The 23,342-nt window shown below is 42.6% G+C and overlaps 1 protein-coding gene across 1 annotated transcript in view; it reads left to right on the top strand.

Moving 5' to 3' along the window:
• The window catches only part of CMTM7 (CKLF like MARVEL transmembrane domain containing 7), a 28,118-nt gene extending 7,807 nt beyond the window's left edge, over positions 1–20,311 (top strand). The window contains exons 2-5 of the mRNA XM_032107453.1: positions 12,694–12,867; positions 15,612–15,710; positions 16,741–16,822; positions 17,172–20,311. Coding sequence (XP_031963344.1) covers positions 12,694–12,867; positions 15,612–15,710; positions 16,741–16,822; positions 17,172–17,185 — 369 coding nt within the window. The 3' untranslated portion in view covers positions 17,186–20,311. The remainder of the gene's footprint in view (positions 1–12,693; positions 12,868–15,611; positions 15,711–16,740; positions 16,823–17,171) is intronic.
• Positions 20,312–23,342: the final 3,031 nt, after the last annotated feature.

Below are 23,342 nucleotides of genomic sequence, written 5' to 3'. Positions count from 1 at the left end.
AAGCATCAAGTGTTCACATTTAGGAAAGGTTGTTCCCTGGTGTGCACAGACCCACCCTGATCCAGCAGCCAGGTTGTGATGATGCCAGTTCGTCTGAGGATTGTCACGGTGTTTTCAGGAACTCTCACCCGTGCTTTCCTGATGAAAATCATCATATGCCAGCACACCTAACAATGTGGACTTTGGTGATGTAAACGAGTCCTCGTCTTGTTCGAGGAGACCTTACTCAAGGCTCCGTTGCCATGGCTTAGCAAAGCCCTTGCTGCAGATGATAGATACGAACTTTTTAACTGCTGTGTGACTGCCAGTTGTCAGTGTGGTGTTCTCTGAGGCAGAGAGAGATATGGCAGGTGTCAACTGAAGATCCAAATCAGTCAAGCACTAAATGCCTCAGACAGTGAGAAGGGGTTGTGCTGTGAGCAGCATCTGTAAGGGCGAGCAATGAGCAGATTGTTTGCTGAGGGTTGGCAGGAGGAGAGATGAGACATTACTGAGCGGTTCACATGGTATCCCTGATCTCAGCAACAACTTCCAGGAAGATGAGATTGCTTTTTATTTTCTCATGCATCTAATTTGATAGGTTAACTAGAATGATCGTTGCCATGGGGCACTGGTTTTTGTGTTATAAGTTCCTATCTTAGTTTTAACTGGCTCTGTGCTGCTAGATATGTATTGGATATCCAGATCATGGTGGAAACTTTGCAGCCTGTAAATATACACAATGTACCCTGGGCTTTTAGCAGCCAGCCAGTCTGAACCAGGCTTGGCTGGTCAGCCAACGTGGGCTCCTTGTCTATAGGCACTATTGCCATGCACAGTTGGTGGATCCATTTTTAGACAGCCATGAAATTTAGCTACAAGAGTTCTATGGCTCACAAGTATGGATTAAGCTCTTTCTATATTGGTTATCACTGGCAATATGGGACTGCACTGACTTTTTAAAGGGCAAATGATACAAACAAGCCAAACAATATATCTGAGAACGGTTCAGAGTGGTGGTCTCAGAGGTGCCTGGCTCCTGCAAGCAGTTCGTCTTCCCAGCCAACTAAAAGGAAGTATGGCAGATGAGGTGGGCAATCTCCTGTCCACAGGAGGATTCCTTCTCCAAAGCCAGGGTCGATGAGCTCTGTGCTGCTTTTGCAGCAACAGCCTCAAAGTGCAAAGTTCTCCAGAAATGTCTATATGCCTGAGGTGTCTCTGAACCTCCATGAGCTTCTATTTTCCTGTGCATCATTCCTGGATTCCATTCTGCCATCAAGAGCCACTCTTCTGCCATTCCTTAAGAAGCCTCAAACCTCTTAATTTTTAGGTTCTACCAAACTCACTTTTGTTGGCCTACAGTTCTTTTCTCCTCCTGGGGTTTTTCTTTCTCTTGCCTCAGAAGCACCTTGTGTGCTTGAGGCAGTCGTTCTCCATTTACACAAACCTACTCACACTGTGGACTGTCTTCTCCTGTCATTCTGTCTGACTTTCGGGTTTACCAATGGAGGGAACGGTTGACATGGCTCTCCAGGATTATCTAGGTGTTGGAAGTGCTTGACTTGCAGAAGAGAGAAGTAACAGTCACAGCTTGCTGTGCAATTTTCAAATCTGGAGAGATTTAGTTATATTAATTCCCCTCATTTTTGGTTGCTATCACCAGATACTCCAGTTTTTCTGGGGGACTCTGGAGAGTCAAGTCTCTTACAATGTTTTTTACTTCCTGTAATCCTTTGGGATGTGATTTAGAGATTCTCCCTACTATGCAAGACAGATGATCTTCTACCGTGGCGTGAACTACAGCAGGAGCCACGTGCATATATGGTTTTTTGCAGCAATAAGGTAGTATTTTTCTAAATGGGCTTGTTTGTGGGGGACACAGGTTCCCAACAAGCACCACAACTGGGAGGAGGGCAGAGAGCATAGGCTGAGTGATTGTATCTTTGCATCTACAGAAAAATAACACAGCTATATAAAGGATGTGTCTCTGCTCTTACCTGAAAGAGCAGACTCATCCATAATTCAGGGCTCATTGCTTGGTGGGAGAGACCACTGGAGTGGGTGGCCAGCTAGTTGTTATGTGGGGGCTGTTGCCTGCATGGAGAATTAATTCCTTGTTAATGAATGAACAAGCTATGAGGTACAGGGTTCTCCTGGCTTTGTCCACAGCAGTATTTTCAGTTGTTGCAGGTGGCACCTCTTCGAAACTTAGAGGGAAGGCAGCTGTGTTTCCTAGAGTTGGAACCTTGCTAGGGCATTTGCTGTATTAAAAATTCTGTTCCTATCCTTTGCTGCCATGCTAGCAGTCAGCTGTGCCATTAATAGTGTTTTGCAGTGGGTTTTAGGTGTTTAGGGAATTGTTTGTAACTTGCATTATGGCACTTGTGCAATGTTACTCAGTTGCTGCAATAGTTTGAGTGTTGTGTGTGCAGCTTTTATGTAGATTGAGAAACCTTACTGATAGGGCTTTTACAGTTGGAATGTTTTAAATTTAAGTTGATTTTTAAACAAATTGGAGAGAAGAAGAAATAAAATTAAGAGGTTGTTGTGGGTAACAAGCTTTTCTTTTTTTCATTAATTCACTGCCTGACGAGAATATAGCATATTGTTTGCCATGTAGCTATGAAGTCCTCAGCTTTCAGTAAATAACATGCAGGATTGTATGGTGCTTTCAGTGTGTGCAGGCAGCTGTGGGATTGAGGCAGGGAGCTAGTTCAGCTGGCAGGGGCGGGATTGAAGTCCTGCATGCACTGTGATCAGTGGTAGGCAGGACTTAATTGCAGCTAGTCATTACAAAGAATTGCCTTTTTAATGATCATGGCTAACACCCTGCAGCAAGGGCTCTTTAATAATGTCCTTCATATGCTGGTTCTGGGATTACCCCATACCCTTTTCTACCACTGAGGCCTGTGCCTGGAGCAGATAGATAGCTTTTTATTAATAGATATAGAACACCACTTGCTTGTACTTAGGATTGTTCTCTTATCTGTGTTGTAGAGGGTCTGAATGAGATTATTTTGCCTTTTCTCACCCTCCCACCATTTTTATCTTCAATAAATAGCCTGTGGATCGTGGTGCACCCAAGAAGTGACTTATCAGAGGCCAGGCAGCCTCCTTATTTTAGCAAAGCAGCCAGACAAGAAGGAAATCTGCCCAGACGCAGGGGCTGAGAGATGATTGTGCAACCAAAGACTGACTGCTTCACAGAACCATGCACTTGCAGGCAGCTGATTTCATCTGTCTTTAATGAAGTTTCAAATGAACTGTGCCTTTTATCTTCTTTTTCTAGTAGGGGTTTTTCTGTTACAGCTCACGTTTCCAACACTGCCCTGGAAGAAGGAAATCTCGATTACAGCAGCAGTCAACATTGCTGCTTAAATTAGCTGAGCCAGTCTTGCATGAACTGCAATTGTAACCTTGGCCTGTGCTTTGCTCATCTTTCTGTTTTGGGAAGCTGTTAAAAAATTATTTTACTCCATCCAAAAATATGTATTTAATAATATGTGGGTGTTGTTTCACTGTATTGAGGTGTAACATTTGGAAATGTTGTCAGCTGCAGTCAGTGACATTTCTCCAGGGCACAGTTATCCTGACTGGCTCTCACAGGGATGGAAAATTCCATTTACTATCTTGGCTGGTGTCACAAGCTGGAAACTTTGACTTTTTTGCGTTCAAATACAAAAAGCATTAGCTCTTACTATATTTTTTTTAAATAAAAGGCTGTGATGAAACTGTGTGAGAGTCAGTGCTGTCCCTTGCTCCCAATCTGTAGACACAGTTTCTGTACAATTGCTTGCATTTAAACTTGGGTTAGTTTTAAGATAGTGGAAATCAAACAGGTTTTATCAATTCTATGAATAGTTCTCAGGGTCCTCCTCTTTTCAGATTCAGGAGGAGGGACATTAAAGCAGTACAAAGGTTCATCAGTCCTCCAGCAAGTACAATGGATGAAAAAGAAAAGCACTTTCAGGTATTACCAATTACCAGCAGGAAACTGGTGAACCAGAGGTGCTGCCTACAGTGTTCGTGCAGGTGTAGCACCATGCTGAATCCTGTCCTGTGACCTTTTTCCCCTGAATAGTGATAGTTTTTGGTTAGCTAATTTCAATACATGATGCAAGAGAGTGGGCAAGATAGTTAGGAAACATTAAAAGAGGGAATTGAGGTGCATTGAGGGAATTGAGGTCATGTGCAGAGGGAAATTGGGATGGGAGAGAATGAAAGATACAAACGGGAAGAAATATGGAGTGTAATGGAGGGAAAGAAGAGGAAAGGGAATAAGGAGCAGAAAAAAAGGAAAGGAAACACTGGAGAAAAAAGTTGTCTCTTCTTATGGGATGGTATAGTAGTGGGGAAAATTCAAGAAAAATAAATACTCTGAGAAACACAAGGATGTGGTCATGCATTGCATGGCAAAGTAATTAAATGAAAAGATAACACAGAGCTGGGTGGATTGCACATGAGGAAGTGTATGTCACAGTATTATAGTAAAACTTTGAGATAAGAGTTACAGTGTTTCTCTGTAACTGGGCACCTTGAGGCAATTTTGCTTCTTCTTGATGTTTTCTCCTGCAGTTTGGTTGGCATTTCACATCTTATTTCTATATAGAGGAAGAAAACTATTATCCAGAGTTTAAAGTTACATGGTGAGACAGCAGTTTCAGCCTGCCAATTCAGTACATCATCTTGGGATTTGCAAAAACCATAGTCAGTGTCTTTCTGCAATGAAGATTTTTAATACTGTTCTTTCCACAGCAGCTAGAAATCCAGATAAGGGGTAGGCCATGTGTAGTGGGTTAACCCCAGCCAGCAGCCAAATACCCGCCCAGCCTCTCACTCACTGCCCTCCCCTGCAAGATGGGCAGAAAATAGAAGGAAGCCAAAAAGACCCGTGGATCAAGATAAAGACAGTTTTATAAGGAAAGCAAAAGCTGCACACACAAGCAAAGCTGTAAATTCATCCACTACTCCCCATCAACAAAAGTGTTCAAGGCCAGGCCGGATGGGGCTTTGAGCAACCTGGTCTAGTTGAAGGTGTCTCCACCCATGGCAGGAGGTTGGGAATAGATGGTCTTTAAGGTCCCTTCCAACCCAAACCATTCTGTGAGTCTGTGGTTCTGTATGTAATGGTTGCTTGGGAAGAGAAATGCAATAACCTAAAATATTCCCCCTTAAACCTCCTTGTCTTGAGCTTTTATCACTGAACACAACATCATATGGGCTGGAAAATCCCATTGCTTGGCTGGAGCCAGCTGTCATTGCCAGTGTCTTGCCCACTTGTGAGCCTCCTTTGGGATGAGGGGAGGGAGGAGAGAGGCGGAAAGCCTTATTGCTGTGTGAGCACAGTTCAGCAGCAGCAGAAATACTGATACATTATCAATACATTTTAACCAAGGAAGCCCAGCGCCCGCGAGCTGCTGTGGAGCCACAGCAGAACATCACCCCTGTGCAGGGGATGGCACAGCCACAGGGGGAAAGGTACCCTGTACTCCACGGTCTCTAGCAGAGTAGTGAAATAGTGCAGCACAGAGTGACTGATAATGTGCAGTACTGAACAGTCAAGGATGGTCAAGAGGATAAGTAGTAAAGTAGTCCTGGTATTAAAGATTAGAAAACAGTTTATTTGCAATGTCTTGTGCAATGGTGTGCTTTTTGGAAGCACTGCTCACAGTTGGTTATAAGTAAATAAATGACAGGCAGGAAATAAATGCCAATTTCCATTTTACAGTGAGCTAGGACTCTATTTTTGTTTATCTTGTGTGCTGAAGTAGCAACAGATCTAACTCAAACCAGCTCTCAGAAAGCAAACCTTTTCCTCCTGTTGCTTGTTATTGTGTGGCTTCCTCCTTGGATGATTTTCACCCCTGCATGTCTGTCACGTCTGTGATCTCTTGATTGTCCATTTGGGCTTTTTGGAGAGGGGAACAGGGAGGAAAAGGATGTGGGTATTTTGGTATGGTTTGGGGGGGTTTGTCTTGTCTTTTTTTGTTTCTTTGTTTGTTTGGGTTTTTTTAAGTGAGCATCTATTTTCATTCACTTTGTAAAGGAAAACAGTCATCTTACCCTAGACATTTATTAGCAGTCCTCAAAATTTTTATCTTTATTTTACATGTCTGAAGTGTTTTGAAGGTGAAAAACTTCAGCACAATGAGTCTGAAGTCTTTATTAGTCCTCATTGGGTGACTGGAGGAGCTGAAGTGGTGAAATACATGATTTACTGACGTTTAGACAGAAATATGGTTACAAAACTGGGGTCAGGATTCAAGAGTCAGTGTCTTTCAATTCCTCCCTTGTTGTGTCAGTGTTTGCCTGTGGAAATGGGCCTCTCATCCTCAGAACATTAGGATTTCCTTTAAGAGTAGATTCTTCTCAGTATTTATGTTTGTGCAGGTAGCTGTGCCTGTGGAAAATTTAGTTCTCTCCAAATGTTGCAGAATAATTGGCAATAAAGCCAGAGCTTTATTTATTTATGATATCAATTATAGCAGGACAGTAGAAAAAGATCATATGAAGCACTTGTACAGATTGATTCCTGGGTTATCAAATTGTTCTGCGGTCAGATAAACTGCAGTCTTCTACCACATGAGCAGAAAATGCTTTGTGGTGCCAGCTGGCCTGTAGGTACTTGCAGAGCAAAACAAGTCCTTTCCTTTGTTACTCTCAGGGCACTAGTGAAGAAAATTGTACATGTAACCTCTGGACTAGTGGGCATGCACTCCTGCCTGCCCCTTCCTTGGAGCAGGCGATTCTCTGTTAAGCTTCCTTGAACTTGCCAGCTTGGCCTAGGCTTTTCCATCTGTGCTGGTGCACTCCAGCAGGATATGTTAGTGTAGGAGAGCCCAGCCCATTAGTCCTGAGGGGCAGGCAGCTCTTGGGCAGTTTTCCTGGTGGCCTCTGTGACTGATGACAGGACTGGAAACCACAGGAGGACCCAGCCAGCAGAGAGGCTGAGGACTGTGTGGCTGGCTTGCTCTGGGTCCCAGCATCATGCCCAGCCTCTCCCATGGGGACAGGATGTTTGGAGCCAAGCTTTCTATGTAACCTAATTGCATCTGCAGGACTACAGCCACCCAAGCGTGAGCACAGGCAGTTAGGTGGAATTCAAGCCATCTGAAATTAAGAGTACAACAGCATCTGGGCCTAATGCCACGGGCCTTTTCTGCAATATGCATTTGCCTTAGGAGTAATTGAAAGTTGGATCTTCCTGCTATATATAATTGCTTCTTAATACAAAGGCATGATTCCTCTCTTTTCCTTAAGAAGGTGTTGAATTTTCCTGCAGTGAAAGATCCATTTCCTTGAAGTCTTGATATAAATTTTCCTTGTGTTTTACTGAGTGTAATAATGGCCAGTGGACTTCAGATGCTTATTCTTTGTCAGGGACGAGAAGAAACAAGGAGGAAAACAGCTGATTTTAAAAAAGAAACAACACTTCCAGGGAACACTTCCAGAAGCATTTTATAACACAGGGGAGGAGAATGTATCCCTCTTGTCCAGTCCTTCCCTATCCTCTCTAGCCTGAGAGGTACAAAAGGAAAGTGTGCAATTCTGAACAGACCAACTTAATCCCTATGGGCTGGAAGGAAGATCCAGGGAATTACAGGTTTGTCAGCTTCAACTCAGTCTCTTGGGACTGGGAGATGATGAAGAAAATCCTCTTAGAAGGCATTTCCAAACACATGAAGGACAAGAAGGTGATCAGAAGTAGTCAGCATGGATTTACAAGGGGGAAATGATGCTTTACCAGGCTTACTGCTTTCCATAATGAGGTGACTAGCTTGGTGGACAAGGGAAGAGTGATGTATGTGGTTTACCTTGATCTTAGTAAGGTTCTAGTCTCCCATAACCTCCTCAGAGACAAGCTGACAGGGTATGGATTAGATTAGTGGGCAAGTGAGATGGATTTAAAAGTGAACAACCCAGCCCAGAGGATTGTGATCAGTGGTATGAGATCCAGTTGGAGGCCAGTCACTAGTGGTGTACCTCAGGGGTCCATACTGGGGCTGGCACTGTTCCACATCTTCATTAATGACCTGGATGATGATGCAGAGCGCACTTCTGGAAAGTTTGTAGGTGATGAAAAACCTGGGAGGAGTGGCTGATGAGCCAGAGGGTTGTGCTGCCATGGAGAGGGACCTTGGCAGTCTGGACAAAGAGGAATCTCATCAAGGTCCACACAGGGGAATGCCAAGTCCTGTATCTGGAGATATTTGAGAGTAAGCCCCTGCACCAATACAGGGTGGAGGTTGGAAAGCAGTTTGCAGAGAAGACCTTGGGATCTTGGGGGACAACACACTGACCATGAGCCAACCATGTACTTTTGTGGTGAAGGTGGCCAACAGCTTCCCAGGGCTGCTTTAGGAAGAAGACCACATCAGGAAAGAACAAATTGTGTTTCATTTTTTTGGTGGATCTGAGTTAACTTCAAATCAGAATGGGGTTTAGGCTTGGGAAGGTATGTCAGTGCCATTTAAGAGGCAGCATTTTTCACAGTCACATGGCAGAGGATGTGGTTACCTCATCTTCAGCTCAAAGTAGAGAAGAGAATGCCAGTTCTGTAAAAGCCTTGCAGGCTCTGTTATGTCTTTTCTGTCGGCTAAGTGCTGAGTGCCTTTAGCTCACATTGAGTTGACTGCAGGATAGTTCCTGATAGGTACCAATGTCCCTAAAAGTGCTTCACAATTCAAATATCTGGTCCAAAGGAGAGTCAAGAATTGGATTAGTTTAAGCCAATCGACTTCTATTAAACAGTAAATATGGAACTTCATTTAAATCCAGGAATCCCTCCTTGAGGTTGATTAATGCATATGGTCTTTATTTTGCTTCTTGGAAACCAGAAAGCACTTAAATAATAGTGCCCTGCAATGTGTCCCTCACCCCTTTTGGAATGCAGGTCTGGAGCACAGATATTTATTGTGGAGCTCATTGAAATCTTCTCATGAGGCTGACCATCACTTGACCTGTACTTCTGGTCCCACTGGCTTGCTGGCTAAGGGTTACATCTGTGTTGCTCTCATGACCTGTGAAATGCTATATTGAAGTGAAAATAGCAGTGCCCTGGATTTTTTTGTGCCTCCAGTTTTTATTTTCAGGGTATATAAACCTGCTCCCCTGAGCACAGATGCATAAAGAACACTCGTAACATTTGATCACTTCAGTGCTTTGCCATTCATTTCTCTCTCTCTCTGTGCCACAAACTGACTTCTGAGATAGATGTTCAACTGTATGCTAGACAGTTACATATTTATCACTTTATCACTCAATTCTCTGGAAACCAGAATCCCAGGGGGGAAAAAGGTACAGTCACCACCTGGTATATCATGATAAACCAGTATCTGGTGAAGGAACTTCAATATTCATTGCTTTTAAAGAACACATGATATTGTGTTCTTTATTGAACAATCAATCTTGATTGAACAATCAATCCTGACCCCATATTGAATATTGATCTATTACCTGCGTTTGTTAGCATTCTTTGTTCAACAGGTGAGCATTAAACTCTGACTGTACCTGCAGGCAATATAGTGTGGCAGATGTGGTACAGCTTTATATAAAGTTGTTGATAGAGTCCCCTTTGCACCCATCCTGTGAAATAGAATCATGTGCCTATGAACTGAGGACCCTCTTAAGAAACATCAGGTAAATACCATGTTGCAAAGTTTATGCTAAGAAAGTAAATCTTTGAAAGAAATATCTCTTGCCATGCAGTGGTTTCTTCCTATCTATGTGCTGAGGCACATCTAAAATCACAGAAGGGAGAATCTTTACTAATTGGATTAGGAGTTGTTCTAATCATGAAGAACTGTTGAAATGGAAAGCATGTTTGTTCAAATCCACAGTTCTACCCTACTGAGGAAGAGTTGAGCAGATTCTTCATAGGTACCATGTATCTTCTTATTTCTGAGGATCGTAACACTTCAGATGTATTTTCTGTCCTTGGATGGCTCGCATTCTTCTTTATGCTTCTCAATTTTTTATACCTTTTAACTGAAAAGAAAAATACTGCTATGCTTCCATGAAATTGAAAGAACTGGGTCTAGCTTAAACTAAGGGTATTTTTCCAGTGCTTTTTATTATTTGAATGGTAGTTGTACTTCAAGAGTCTGGTCCTCCTTATCCTTTGTACACCGTAAAAAAACATGCTAAAGTTAATTGTTCACTCATGAAATGAGCCGGTGGGCAGATTTAATATTTCTGCGAATTAACGCTTCCTTCTTGATTTTAACAGTGTCATTGAAACTGGGAACTGATTATTGTGAAGACACCTGAATAAGGGAAACTTTTTCTGGCCTTTGGTGGTTAGAGAACATTGTCCTCATCCCACCTTTATCCAAGAGCAAGACTCAGTGCTTGCTGTGACTTGTTGTTGAGTCTTCCTATAGAATAAAATTTCATTATATTTAGTTTTAAATTATGGAAATAATAGCTGTGTCTTGCATCACTTAAAGTGTTCTCCTAGATTATAGGGTAAATTATCTCCTTCTTATTGTTCAGGTTATTCAGTGGCTAAGTCAGATGACTCTGCTTAACTGACATTACGATTAATTAAGATTCAGGGAGCTGAGCTTGAAGGTCTGTGGCAGTCTGAGCAGCCAGCATGGCACTGGCTGCTGCCATCCTGCCAGCTCAGTCCTTCCTATCCTTTCTGTGGGAGTCCTAAGTTCTCCCTCAGACTCCCTTGCTCACCTGATCCTGCCTTGCACGATGGCAGAGCCAGAGTAAAGCTGTTTTTCAGTAGTTCACTTTTCTGCTGGCTTAGTCCACTGAGGTGGCTCAGCACAGATCAATGGAGGAGCCAATACTGACAGGAAGTGAAATTAGGAGGAAGGAGAAGATGACAGACACCATGGCCTCTCACAAAACCACTGCTTAATGTGGACCTGGTGGATGTAGACATAGATTGGACAAAACTGCATCCAAATTATCTCAGAATGGAAGAACTGGGCCAGAGTTCTTTAAATGCTGAATTGTGTAGAATGTTGCTTTGTTGTCTTCTAACAAATGTAGCATCTCAGAAAGCTGTGCCACGCACAAGGTACGAGACTCCATGCGCTTTGGATTCCCCAGAGGCAAGGCAGTGAGACCCAGAGGTCAGGCATGGTACAGACAGAAGCACTGAACATGCAGGATGACACTCCAATGTTACACTCCCAAACCAGAGGGCAGGAACGTATTTGGGGAGACAGGGACTGAGCAGTATCATGCATTTTCAAAGGCGCATGTGACCTCCATTCTTGAGAAGCAGGGAGCATGATCTAGCCCTGCATCTGTAGGTCCTGTCTTCCCTGCCCTGTGTCCATTCAAAGGTGAGAGGAGATGTAGGCTTACTGTAATGCAGAAGCCCATCGCTGGCTTGGAGTGAGCATCACTTACAGTGCTAGTATCAACTCCTTGGTCTGCCACAGTAAAAGTCCTGGAGCTAGACCAGGTCTGACAACAGTGTAGCCACTTGTGTGGGAAAGAATCCAGAGCACTGACTTTTTTCTTTGAAGCCACCATTTTGAGGTGGTTCACTGTCAAGGCAGTTCGGATGGAGTTTGGTGAAGGTGACAGTCCTTGAAGTTCTTACCTACAGTCTTTGGTTACCCTTGATCATGCATATATTTAGCCTGTCCACTTAGAATTGAGGAGGTGAAACATGGCTAACATTAAGGGAGAATCTAAGCTGTGTTGTTTGGGCGTTGGGGTTTTTTTTTCTCTTTTAATCTTAAGGAAATTATTCTGATAATGAATGCAGTTGGTTAGGAGTTTGGAAGATGAGTGTGCAGGAAAGGATGGTGCAGTCTTGAAGTGCTGGCTTCCTCAGATAGTTTTTTAATGTCTAGGAGAAACACTTAAAATGTGAATCATTTCAGCTTCTGGCTGACTTTGGATTAACTAAAAATTACAGTGGCTGAAAGCATGCATTGACAGAGTCTGTAATAAAAAAAATATTTTAGTATATTCTCAGTAGATTTATTTTGATCACCCAGGTTAGCCAGGCTAAAATAAAAATAGTAGAATAAACAAGTAGCTTTAGATTGAAAAAATGAAATAGCTTTTGTTCTTAGCAAGTTTACAGCTGAAACAAGTTGTACAATAATGCTTCATAGTTTTATGTGGCAGTGTTAACTTATAAAAGTTTTGGGGGTGAGGTGAATTAATCAATTCCTCCAAATGTTTACATTATTTGCTCTGATACTGCCTTACAGTCCACTAGTACTTCTGCTCTGTAGGTGGCAGAAAAGGAGGAGTAAAACTGTTAGCTCAGGTCCTCTGATTTTGCATGTGAGAAATATCACTAAATTAAAGTGAAGGTGCATGTGTTCATGGACACCTCCCCTTTCACAGCTTTCAGTGAGATCCTTCTGAAAGTCTGTGGGGTTTAGATGCTTCAGTCACTGGTGCAACTCCAGGCATTCAGTTCCTTTTCTCTATTTGAGGCCTCTTTGGTTGTTCATAGAGCCATCTTCAAGTTGAGTTCTTCAGGCTGAAACTGCTGCTTTCCTTCTAGCCATTGCCCCTTTCCCCAGTCCTAATGGTTGCTTCAGCTCATTTATCAGCAAATTATAAAACCTTATTATCATGCTCATTACTTTGTCCTCCATTTTGTTGGGACCATCCCATTTACATTAGATATTTGTCTTTTAAGTGCCATTTTGTTGTGCTTAAAATCATCTCCATGACCCTCTGAGCACTGTAGTGAAAACCTTTAATGCGCCTTTTGTGTTCCAGATCTCCCTGCTGATTGGATTCATCAGTGTAAATAATTCTCCATGGACAGATTACAGTGCATACAGCTTCTTTCAGATTGTCACCATGTGCGATTTGGTTATGATTTTGTTCTTCTACATCATGCACATTTTCAGAGTCTACAGGAAGCTGACTTGCGTTAGCTGGCCACTCGCGGTAAGCCTGGGTTCCTCTCCTCTCTTGGGGGTTGATGTCTCACTTTCTCAGCCCATTTTCTTGTGCTGTCTCACAAAGATAGGCTATCTTTCACTCAGTTCTTTTTTGCCTTGTATGCAAATCCCTTTGTTGCTTGTATTCAGTTCAGCAGATTCTGTAAGTTTTCAGTTTCAGCTGATTTGGATTTGAGTCTACCCTCCTTTACACAGATATAAATCTAGATTTACTCCATGGAAGGCAATAATTTTATTAAGAGACAACTGAAAAGAAGCTACTGGTCATCAAGCCTTCAGCAGATGGGTCCTAGCTCAGGTCATTTATAGCAGCTCAGGAATTGCTAAAGTACCAAATCATTGTGTTAGAATTCATGTACTACATCCTGTCCCAAAATAAAGTATGTGAGTGCTATTTAAATCAGATGTGTCTCTTTTTGGTATGGTTTTAGGTAACTTAAACAATAGCAAAAAATAGGAGCCTCAGCCTGATTGCCATAGCCTGGCCATTCCTGGGATATCCTGCAGGATGTTCCTGCCTCATTCCCACATTTCCCATACACATCCATCTCTCATATCCTAGCGGAGAACCAACAAGCAGCACCGAAAATGTGAGACTTGAACTTCCTCAGTAGCTCTGGCTCAGGTCAGCTAACAGAAAATTCTGCATCCTAGTGTGGGGTGATGGATTTTAACAACCTCTTAGAACATGCCTCCCTTACATATGTTAGTTCCACTGAAGAAGGACCAAAGCAATGGAGAAAGCCAGCTGGAGAGATAGAGAGGAATTTTGAAATCCAAGAAGTGGTTGGGTGGTGGTTAATGGAAGCTACATAAGTAATTTAGATCTAAGATAACAGTTTGTCCATTCATCCACTTATAACCAGAGAGAAAAATATAATTTTCTTTTTTCTTTTTAGCTGAAGAATGTGGTTAAACTTTTTTTTTTCAGATGTGTGCCACCACTATCTGTTTCTAAAGGTACTTATGTATCTAGAGATAACACGGACGCAGGGATTGAAATAAAGGAGTGAAGTAAGCTAATAAATAACAGTTTTGCAAAGCAGCATTTAATGTGTACATTGCTGTAACAGGACTGTGCAATTTTTGCCTCTGCATGGGCTGCTTTTGGGTTTTTTTGTTGTGTGTTTAATCATTCCTCTGTGTTCCAGAGCCACTAGTGACTTTAAGGCACTGAAGTTTGTGGCTGCTCGGCTTCAGAAAGCTTTATGGGATGTGATGCTTGAACACTGCTGCGCTGTTACAAAACAAACAACTTCATTTTCAGTCACATTTAAGTATCTTTAGAACAGAAGAGGAAGACACATAAGAGACTCTGGGAAACTCCAGCTAGCATTTGGATGAGTTTCCTGGCAGGATCTTTACATTGCAGTCAGGGGTGTGATCTGCAGCCAGTAAAGCTGAAGTTGTTCAAGAGGTTGTTTATTCCTGACACCCTTTAAAGCTTGGAAGTATTTCTCCAGAGGGGCACTCTTCCAGCCCTGCCGGGGGCTGGTTCTCCACCTAATGTAACCTTTGATGATTCTGTTGCAGCTTTGCCCATCCCTTGGATTCCTCTAAAGTGGTAGCCTGTGTACGCTGCTTTATTTGATGTCTCTAAGGAGGCAATGGCATGTCCCATTTTCCTGCTGCGTCATGGGCTAGTCAGAGAAGCCTCCTTATGCATATAATTTATTCTGGCAAATGCAAGGGTTGAGATTTTGATTACCTGAAACAAGTTTACAAATTAGGGAAGTAACTTGTGGTCTCAGAGCCTACTTTACAGGAAAAATCCTTCTCAGCTCTTTTTAGCACCTGAGCAGAGTGAAACTGGTATGGTAGATTATTCATCTTCTGGGCTTTCCTTGGACAATTTCATTTTGGGGCTGTATTCTGTCTTCTGGTTTGAGACAGAATCTCTCCTCTCCCTTTTGTTTGCTTGGCTCATGCTGGTAGTGCAATGCAGATAAAGGAAGCAGATATCCACGTGCCCACTCCACCATGCACAAGAAACAACCCATGTTCAGTCTGCAAACACCTATATTGGTTGTCATAAATTCTGTGAGGGTTCAAAACCTAAATCCACAGATATTTCCTGCTTGTTACAAGGTAAAGTTGACTCCTGGATCGATACTTATCACACCAGAGAAAAGTTTAAAAGTGGTGACTTGGTCCTCTCTCAGAAAACTTCAATGCATCATGTTTTACTGCAGCTGTGCTTTTGATGGCTTCCCTCCTGTTTCCAGGCTTGGTTGATGTAAGTTGTTAGTAAATGCAGCAGTAGATCCAGTGCTTACTTTCTAAGATTATCAGAAGTAGGAGCATTTGGTTTTCCACTTACGCCATTTCATGTAGGCTAGAGAAATATTTCCTTAAGGCTTCTTCCTTCCTCCAGAACCATGTCTTGAGTAAGGTGCACACTTGATGCAATAATGTAATGTACCATGCTGAATTGAAAGGATTGCATCCATACCCAGTAAGTAAATCTCATTCCAGTAACATTAGTAGACCTAAACTGTTCTTTTTTAAACAGAAACTGAGGTTTGGTATAAAATTCACTCACAAGGTGAGTTGTTGGATTTGTGTTTTGGTTTTTTGTTTTGTTTTGCTTTTTTTTTCCTTTTGACTATGTTTTGTCCTCTGGGTTTGAGGGTTTGAGTCATCTCTGCCAACTTATTTTCTTTCTGAGACATACCAAAACACTTTCCAGCTGAGTTTCCTTTCTGATGCATGCTGTGCTTGTCTTTTCAGGAGTTTCTTCATTACTTAATTGGTACAATTCTGCTTCTCATTGGATCGATTGTAGCAGCAGCCAAGAGTTACAATATAACTGGACTTGTGGCTGGAGCGGTAAGACTGTGTTTATTAGGCTTGACACTTCTAAAAGTGCAATATATATTAAGTAGGGCATTGGGAATCTCTCACTTGTACCTCTGTTTTCTTACACACTTGCCTTACTTGTGTCTTGGTTGGGTGAACTACCTTCTAGCTCATTTCAGTGAATGTTCTGTAACACAGTGCCAACAAAAATATTTTGTTGTCAGACACCAGACTCACCACTAAAGTTGGTATTTGTCCTGCCAGAGTGTTGAAACCAAATGCTTCTGTTTTAACTCATAGGAATTAATGTGTTTAGGTGAAGAATTAAGACAATTAAGTTTTGACGAAAGACTGTTGTAGCAGCTGGAAGTTACCGAAAGGATTTCAACCCCCGGCTTTCAGCGCCTCCTGCTCCTGAACAGAGCCCTGTCCAAGATAATTTCTCCTGAGCTAAAACCCACTGGGACTCTGAGCTGACTTACTGGCAGGTGCTCTCTGCCTCTCTTGGCTGGAGGGCTTTACAGAGAAAGGCATGACTTACAAGTCACAAGGGTGACAGTACTTTCACAGCAACAGGACCTGAAATACAGCTCCTCCAGAATAAAGAATTACTTTCAGAAACTTAGTCCTGGTGATGCAAACAGACTAGAAGACCTACCTGACTTGTTTATTTGGCAGACAGCAGGGAAAGACTTTTTGAATGGGGCAGTAAAAGAGCAGTAATCAGAGATGCTAGAAACAGTCTTTTCTTTGTTGCAGAATCCTAGTGAGAAATTTAGATGTCGAGACTCCATGCTGCTGTCCAGCTTTTTCTCCCTCCTTGTGCATGACTCTCAGTCTATCTTTCAGTTGCTGTTTTGACAAGACATAAGCTGCTATTATACTATGAGAACTTTGGGTTTTTTAGTCTTTTGGCAGAATGGAGTAAAAAAACCCCTTTTTCGGGTCTGTTAATCCCATAAAATGTGTAGCTGAGTATACAAAAGTGTCCATACATGCATGGAATATGTGTCATCTAATGCTCCATAAGTATTTGTGGTTTGTTTGTTTTCTCATCTAGACTTTCGGGTTCCTGGCTACAATACTTTGTGTTATAAGCATGTGGTCATCCTACAAGGTTTCGTGCATAACACAGTCAACAAGTAAGTATCATGCTTAGTAACTGCCAGAATGCTTCCCAAAGTGACTATTTATATTTTCTGGAACAGGGCTGTGTCTACCTGGAAGGATTTATTAATGCCCTGGTTGTTGTGACTCAAAATTACTCAAAAAGCAATAATTCCAAATTTTCTGTCAACACAGACGCTATCACAGCTGTTAACAAATATCTACAAGAGCAAAATAACTTGCTTCTAGCAAATAGTGAACATAGCAATGCTTTCTTTTCTCCCTTCCCCACCCCTTACCAAAAGAAGGTTTCCAGTGTGTTGCTTAATAAATTGGATGAATTTGTTTATGGCAACACAAGTGACACTGTCTTCCTTTTCAAAGATGCATCTGTGTGACTCCATCACCTGTGCAAGACATCTGCCTTACAAAACAGGATACCAAAGAGGAGCGTCCACTACTGAGGAGAGAGCCATGGGTATTTTGTTGCTAGCCTGGACAAGCTGGTAGCTTTGGAAGATCTACTTGAATGCCTAGGCAAAACAACGTTGTGAACCAAAGTTTTTTTTGCTCCCCCACCTTCCCCCACCCAAAGAAGTTTATAATGGAGAACCTGCTTGTTTCAGAGAAAGACAACTTCTGTCTCACAAGCTGGGCTGTGGCCATTTCCAGCTATTTACAATAAGTGCATTTAGAACTCATTTGGACAGTCATTTGGTTCTCCTTTCCAAGGGATGGAAAAATTGCTTCTGATTTCCTCCACCTGTTTACACAAGGGAAATCCTGCAAATTCCTACCTGATTCTGAACTTCCAAGGATTATATGTTTAACAAAGGAACAGTTACAAACTAATTTGTGCCTGGATAACCTGACCCAAGCCTTTGTTACCTCTTTCTATCATAACTGTGGACTGTTTCTAACATCAGCTCACCCAGCATCAAAAATTATGAACTGCAACTTGAATACATCACTGCAAACACTCCCTCCTAGCCCCAACAATACACAATGAAATCTGGAATTTTCTCCATGAATTTTTAGCAATCGAAGATTATTCTTAAAAACTTCCCTTGCCAAATACAGGAAAATATGTACCCAAGAACATATGTTTAATGTTTTGTGGGGTCTTTTTTTTTCTCCTTTTCACAGTAAGACCTCTTCTGTAGAAAATTTCTATGCATTTGCTATAAATTATTCTCTTTGTAATCTAACAGTGTTTATGGAAAGCCCATTGTGAATGGAGCAATGTGCTTCTTTCTCTCTCTTATATGTGGTTTTGTCACTTTCTCTGCCTCAGCTGGAATCTGTGCTCTTGGGGACTCTGCCCAGAGCCTGGACAGACAGAACAGTTCAGTTCTGTCCGACCTGGTATCATCATGAAGTTCTATGTAACTTCAGTGCTGAGACAATGCCTTCTTGGAACCTTTGTCTTTCTGTTTGCACTCCATCTCCGGTGAGCTGGAAATTCTTTGCAGGAAAAAAGGAAGCGTGGGCCTCTCTTCCTCTTTGGTGCTTCTCCTTTCATGTTGAGCTGTGAAGTAGAACTCGGTTTATTCTGTCAAGACAACTGCATGATGGTGCAGCAGAAGTTTGGTTTATACCGTTTACCAGGGACGGTCTGGAGAAAAAAGCATTTTCTGGCCTGCTATATATTTTTCTGTTTGTTTGAAATTCTGTATCAATACTGCTAAGTAATTTAATGGTTCTCTTGGAAAATTCTTTTTGTGCCTCATGGCAGGCCAACATATATTGCTATTTGTTGCCACCTTATTTTTTTTTCCCATCCTAATATATGTATCTTTAGTTAGAATTTATTTTTAACTCTTTGACAACATAAAATTGGCCAGCTGCTAATGTGTCAAAAATTTTGAGTAAGCAGATAAAAATAAGTGAGCAGATAACTTGGAGAGGTAAGAATCCCCCTCCTCATGGTGCACAGTTTCTGTGATTCTTTTTGCTATTCCTTTTCAAAAGTGCCCTATTTAGAGCAACACAGAGCAGGAAACAAATTGAAAGGACAAAAGTCTGTTTTTAGTGGATGAAGGTACATACAGTCACTCCAAGATAAAGTGCTTTAACATTAATACAGAGGATTATTCAAATAAAACTGTATAACAGGCAGATATATTGTTACTGATTTCATATTGGCTGTTTCTTATTTTTTTACAATGTTCAACTTCTGCCCCCTACCTTCAGATGATATGTTTTGTGTTTAGTCAGAAATGAGCCTTTTTTTTTTTGTTTCAACAGCCCGAACTGAGCATGGCTCAGAGGCTCTCTGGCTTAAGAGAACAAACATTCTTCTCAGCTGGGAATCCAGTCAGTAGTGTCAGTGATAGTTCAGTCTTCCTTGCCCTGCCTGCACAGGACCAGTCAAATGGCCATACGTGACAAGGGACTTCATTCTGAGCACTTTGAGTGAAAATACCTGCAGAAGAAAGCACACACACAAACACACACCCACACACAAACACACACCCACACACACGTGTGTGTCTGTCTAATTTTTTGCAACAGAGATGCTTGATCACCAGTCCTCCTGCCAAGACTGACTTAACTACAGTCTTTGGAAACCAGCACTCTAGCTTTAATTTGGACTGATAGGATAGATGTTTAAGGATACAACCTCTCCTGTTCCCCCAGAGGAAAGAGACTGTGTTATTTCTCCTTCACCTCCTGAGGTATCACCTCAGATTGACAGTAATTACCTTCCCACAAGCTTTAACCCCCCTTGGCACTCCGGTGGGAAGACAGTGTTCTGCTGCAGACAGTGTGAATGCAGCTGAGACCTCAGCGCTGTGGTGGCAGTGGGGAGAAGCACCTGCTAAGGACTGGGGCTGTAGCCTGAGCTTGCTTTGCGGAAAAGGCCTTTTCCACTTTCTCCTGGAACCATGCCCCCTCTCCTGGCACTATACTAGCTTTTTTTTTTAGCCTCTCACATCGCTCTGTCACTTGTCACCATATGGAGAAAAAAAAAATCAAGGGGAATTTCACACAGGCTAACAACCAAAGAATTTCTGACTATGTTCTGTGATCATCCAAAGAATATGTTTTGCTGTAAGTGCACTTGTTTATACTGGATCAAGAGATGGAAGTTACCAGTTCCCTTTTGGTTTTTGTGCCTGTTGACAGGGCTAAAATATTCCTGCGGCTTTGGCTGTTGTGACAGTGCTGGGTCCATTGACTCACCAGATGCTCCTAATCAGGTTGCTCTCAGGCTGGAAGACTGACATCTCTGCTGCCAAAGTTTCCTTGCTTTCCCCAAATCCTCCTTGTGAAGCATGTCTACCAAGAAAAGCACAGATTTTCTGTTATCACCAGCTCCACCGGGGGTCTTTGAATGACAGCTCCATCTGGCAGGGAATTTGACACCTCTCTGCTGTACTTCTGCCAGGAAAAGTGTTTTAAGTTTCCTTCAGTGTCAACCTGGTTCTGAAAGCTCCATCTGTCTGCAGCTTTGTCAAATATGGGATTCCAGCTGTTTTAGAAATAAACTCTGTTAGCTATTTGGGTGATGTGGAGAATCAGATTGTTGTCCTGGTCATTTTTTTCCCTCCTCTACTACAGCAGTGGCTTTCTCTCTGGGGAGTATCAGAATACCTCCTATAACTGGAGGACAATAGGTAGGAGCCAGAGAAAAACCTGTTCCCTGCAGTTGTGTTTGGATGTGCTGGTCTCCCACTATCCCACACAAAAGTTGTCCATCCTCTTCAGCTCTAAAATGAGTGTAGTTTATCCTTTGAGCTAACACAGATAGAGTTAGGCATTCAGTTCTTACTGAAAAATTAAAATGTAAACATTGAGAGAGGAAAATTGGTAGTGCAAACTGTTTCATACTGTGAAAAAACTGCAACTTCATGTTTGAGCTCTGGGGGCTTGAGATAAGTTAGAGAATGAATAGTGCTTCTTTCAAGGGGAAATGAAATGTTTTAAAAAAGAGGAAGGATGGCTTTGAAAAGCTTGAGCACTACAGTGCTGGATGAAGACACTGCAGGTTATGTGACCTGCATAACTTGCACACTTTTTCTGTTGCTGAGAATTGGTTGCACTGTCTGGAAACAGTTCACTGTGTGGGGTTTAAAGGGGGTAGCAGGACACCCCAGTAACAATAACTTGTAATGAAGTGGGGGGGTGACGGGGGGGGGGGGGGGCCATGCCAAGTGATGATCCATGGAAGAGGACTAGGAACTTACTAGGACAAAAAGGAGGAGAGAAAGAAGATCAGGGGCAAACATTAGTAGAAAGCTTATGAAGGGAGGAACTAATGTGAGTGACTTGTGCACTGAACAGAAGTGGTGGCAGATATCAGCAGTTTCTGGCTGTGCAGGTTATTAAAGGGCAGATCTGCTTGGAGTGACAGAGAAGTCTCTTTACTGCTTGCCTGCACTTTATAACCTGTGTCTGGGATTTTCCTGCTCTGCTAAAGCTGTGGGAGGATGGACAAGACCTGACCACAGGCTGTGGAACGTAGCATCAAGTTGCCATATGGTCTGCCCTGTTTAACTTAAAGTTGCTGTGGACTCCACTGTGCTTAGAGACAACATGGAGCCAAATGCTGCTGCTGAGCCTGTGTGCTGGCCAGGGGCCTTGGCCATCCATGCAGCTTGGGCAAAGTACAGACCTGCTTTTAGACTGAGTGCCATCAGAAAGCCAAGGAAAGCTGGATTTATGTTTCACTGGGCCCTACTGGGCATCCAGGAGGTGCTGCTGGTTGTGTGAAAGGAGAAGTGGGTACCAGAGAAAGGGAGGTCCACATCCTGTTCTTTCTGCCTGCAGAGATTTACACCCGGGTGGCAGGAGAGAGCCCTCACCACAAAGTTCTAGGATACTCTTAAGCAACCCACCTGTTTGGGCTGTTCCAAGTTTCATACTGGAGCAAGTGCAAGTGCCATGCCCTTGGCTTACCTTTTGCTCCTCTGCAGACACACAGGGCTGCATACTTGGGAGGCCATCCTGTTGGGAACAGGTGGCTCTTGGTTCCAGTCCCTGGTCCCAGGGCTTGTTTAACCCTGCTACATGGGAGCAGGTCAGAAAGTGGCACTAGTGCTTGTTATCTTCCTCTCCTGGAGAAAGACGATTACTTTTTTCCAGCACAGAGGCAGCTGGAAAACAGGAAAAGCATTATGTCCTTTCTGGAGGTCACTGATTACCCACAGCTGGCTGCTCCAGAGTTTATTTCTGTTCTGCCTGTCCCTGAGCCCAGTCCATCAGCCTCAGCTGGTCCCCTGGGTCAGCACGCTGGTTTCTCACGGCCAGTATGGCAAGTACACACCAGTGTTTGTTACTAGGAGCTGATCAACATAGAGCGAGTTCCCACCATCCAGGAGCTTGCATGGAAGTTAAAAAAAAAGGGCCATATGTCTAAAAACCTGATGATTTATCCTCTTGTTATCTCATATCTGCACTGTTCTACTGTGTAAATGACTTGCCAATTTATTAGGGAACGAAAAAGCTCTCATCACCTGCCTGAATGAGTCCCTCTGCCTTGGGGCAGTTGGCAAAAAAAAAAAAAAAGAATCTGTCTGCTTTTTGCCCTTTACCAAACCTCTACCTGAGCTGCTCTAACAGTGAAAGTGAAGCTCTCTGGCCATGCCCAGAAGCAGCACTTCACAGGAAGGAAGATTGAAAGTTAGGAAAAATAAAAAAAAATATAAAAGAAGAAGAAGAAGAAGAAGAAGAAGAAGAAGAAAACAATAATTAAAAGTGTTGCAGCACCACAGAAGTTTCCTGCCTCAGGGGTGAGGTGGCTGCAAATACGAGCTTTCAGTTTTACACAGAGACAGAATTTAGATACCAAAACCCTTGGCATTGTTCCGGCTTAGTGCTGTGATAGCTTGGCTTTAAAATTCCGGTGTTGAATAGTCAAAGGCCTGATTTGACTGTGGCTGCTTGAATGTGCTGCAGGGTACGGTAGTATGATAGGGAGGGCTCATGGAAAGGAGGCTGCAAGGGACCTTGCCTTTTTGTGTGGTGATGGTGAGGAATGAGGGCAGAGATAAAAGAGAAAGTGCAGATGAAAGAGCTAAAATCAAGAGGTCACTGCAGAGTAGCAACACTACCCGACCTTTCCTGAGGGAACAGCTCAGAACAGTGCTGTTCCTTGGATTAATATTTTTGTATCGCTTCCTGGATGTAACACCACCTCCACCTGGGTTTTCCATATTGCTGAACTACAACATTACAGAAAGGCACATAAGTATTTTCAAAAGCAGTTTTGTCACTGGGTAAATGCTGGCTCTCAGGTGAGATGTGTGTTTGAGTGAAGTATGTCCTTCAGAGCACTAGCCAGCCATAAAGGCCTGAACTTTTGAAGCAGAAAAAAAGATTAGGACATTTACTTCAATTCAAATTAATTTTTGATAATCCTGTCTTGGACTGAGTTGAATTCAGAGTGCCCAAGATGGTGTAAATTTCATTTATTGCTCTTTAGATGTTTGCAGACCTAGAATAACAGCAAGACACAAAGCAACCATTATAAAGGAATAAACTGCCTTAGCAAAAGAGCAGCAGTCCTGCCCTCCTCACTGTGACAAGAAGTTCTGCTCACAGCGTGATGTA

The sequence above is a fragment of the Corvus moneduloides genome, chromosome 1 (genome assembly GCF_009650955.1).
Source record: "Corvus moneduloides isolate bCorMon1 chromosome 1, bCorMon1.pri, whole genome shotgun sequence".
Taxonomy (NCBI): Eukaryota; Metazoa; Chordata; class Aves; order Passeriformes; family Corvidae; genus Corvus; species Corvus moneduloides.
This window is presented reverse-complemented; position numbering and strand designations above follow the sequence as displayed.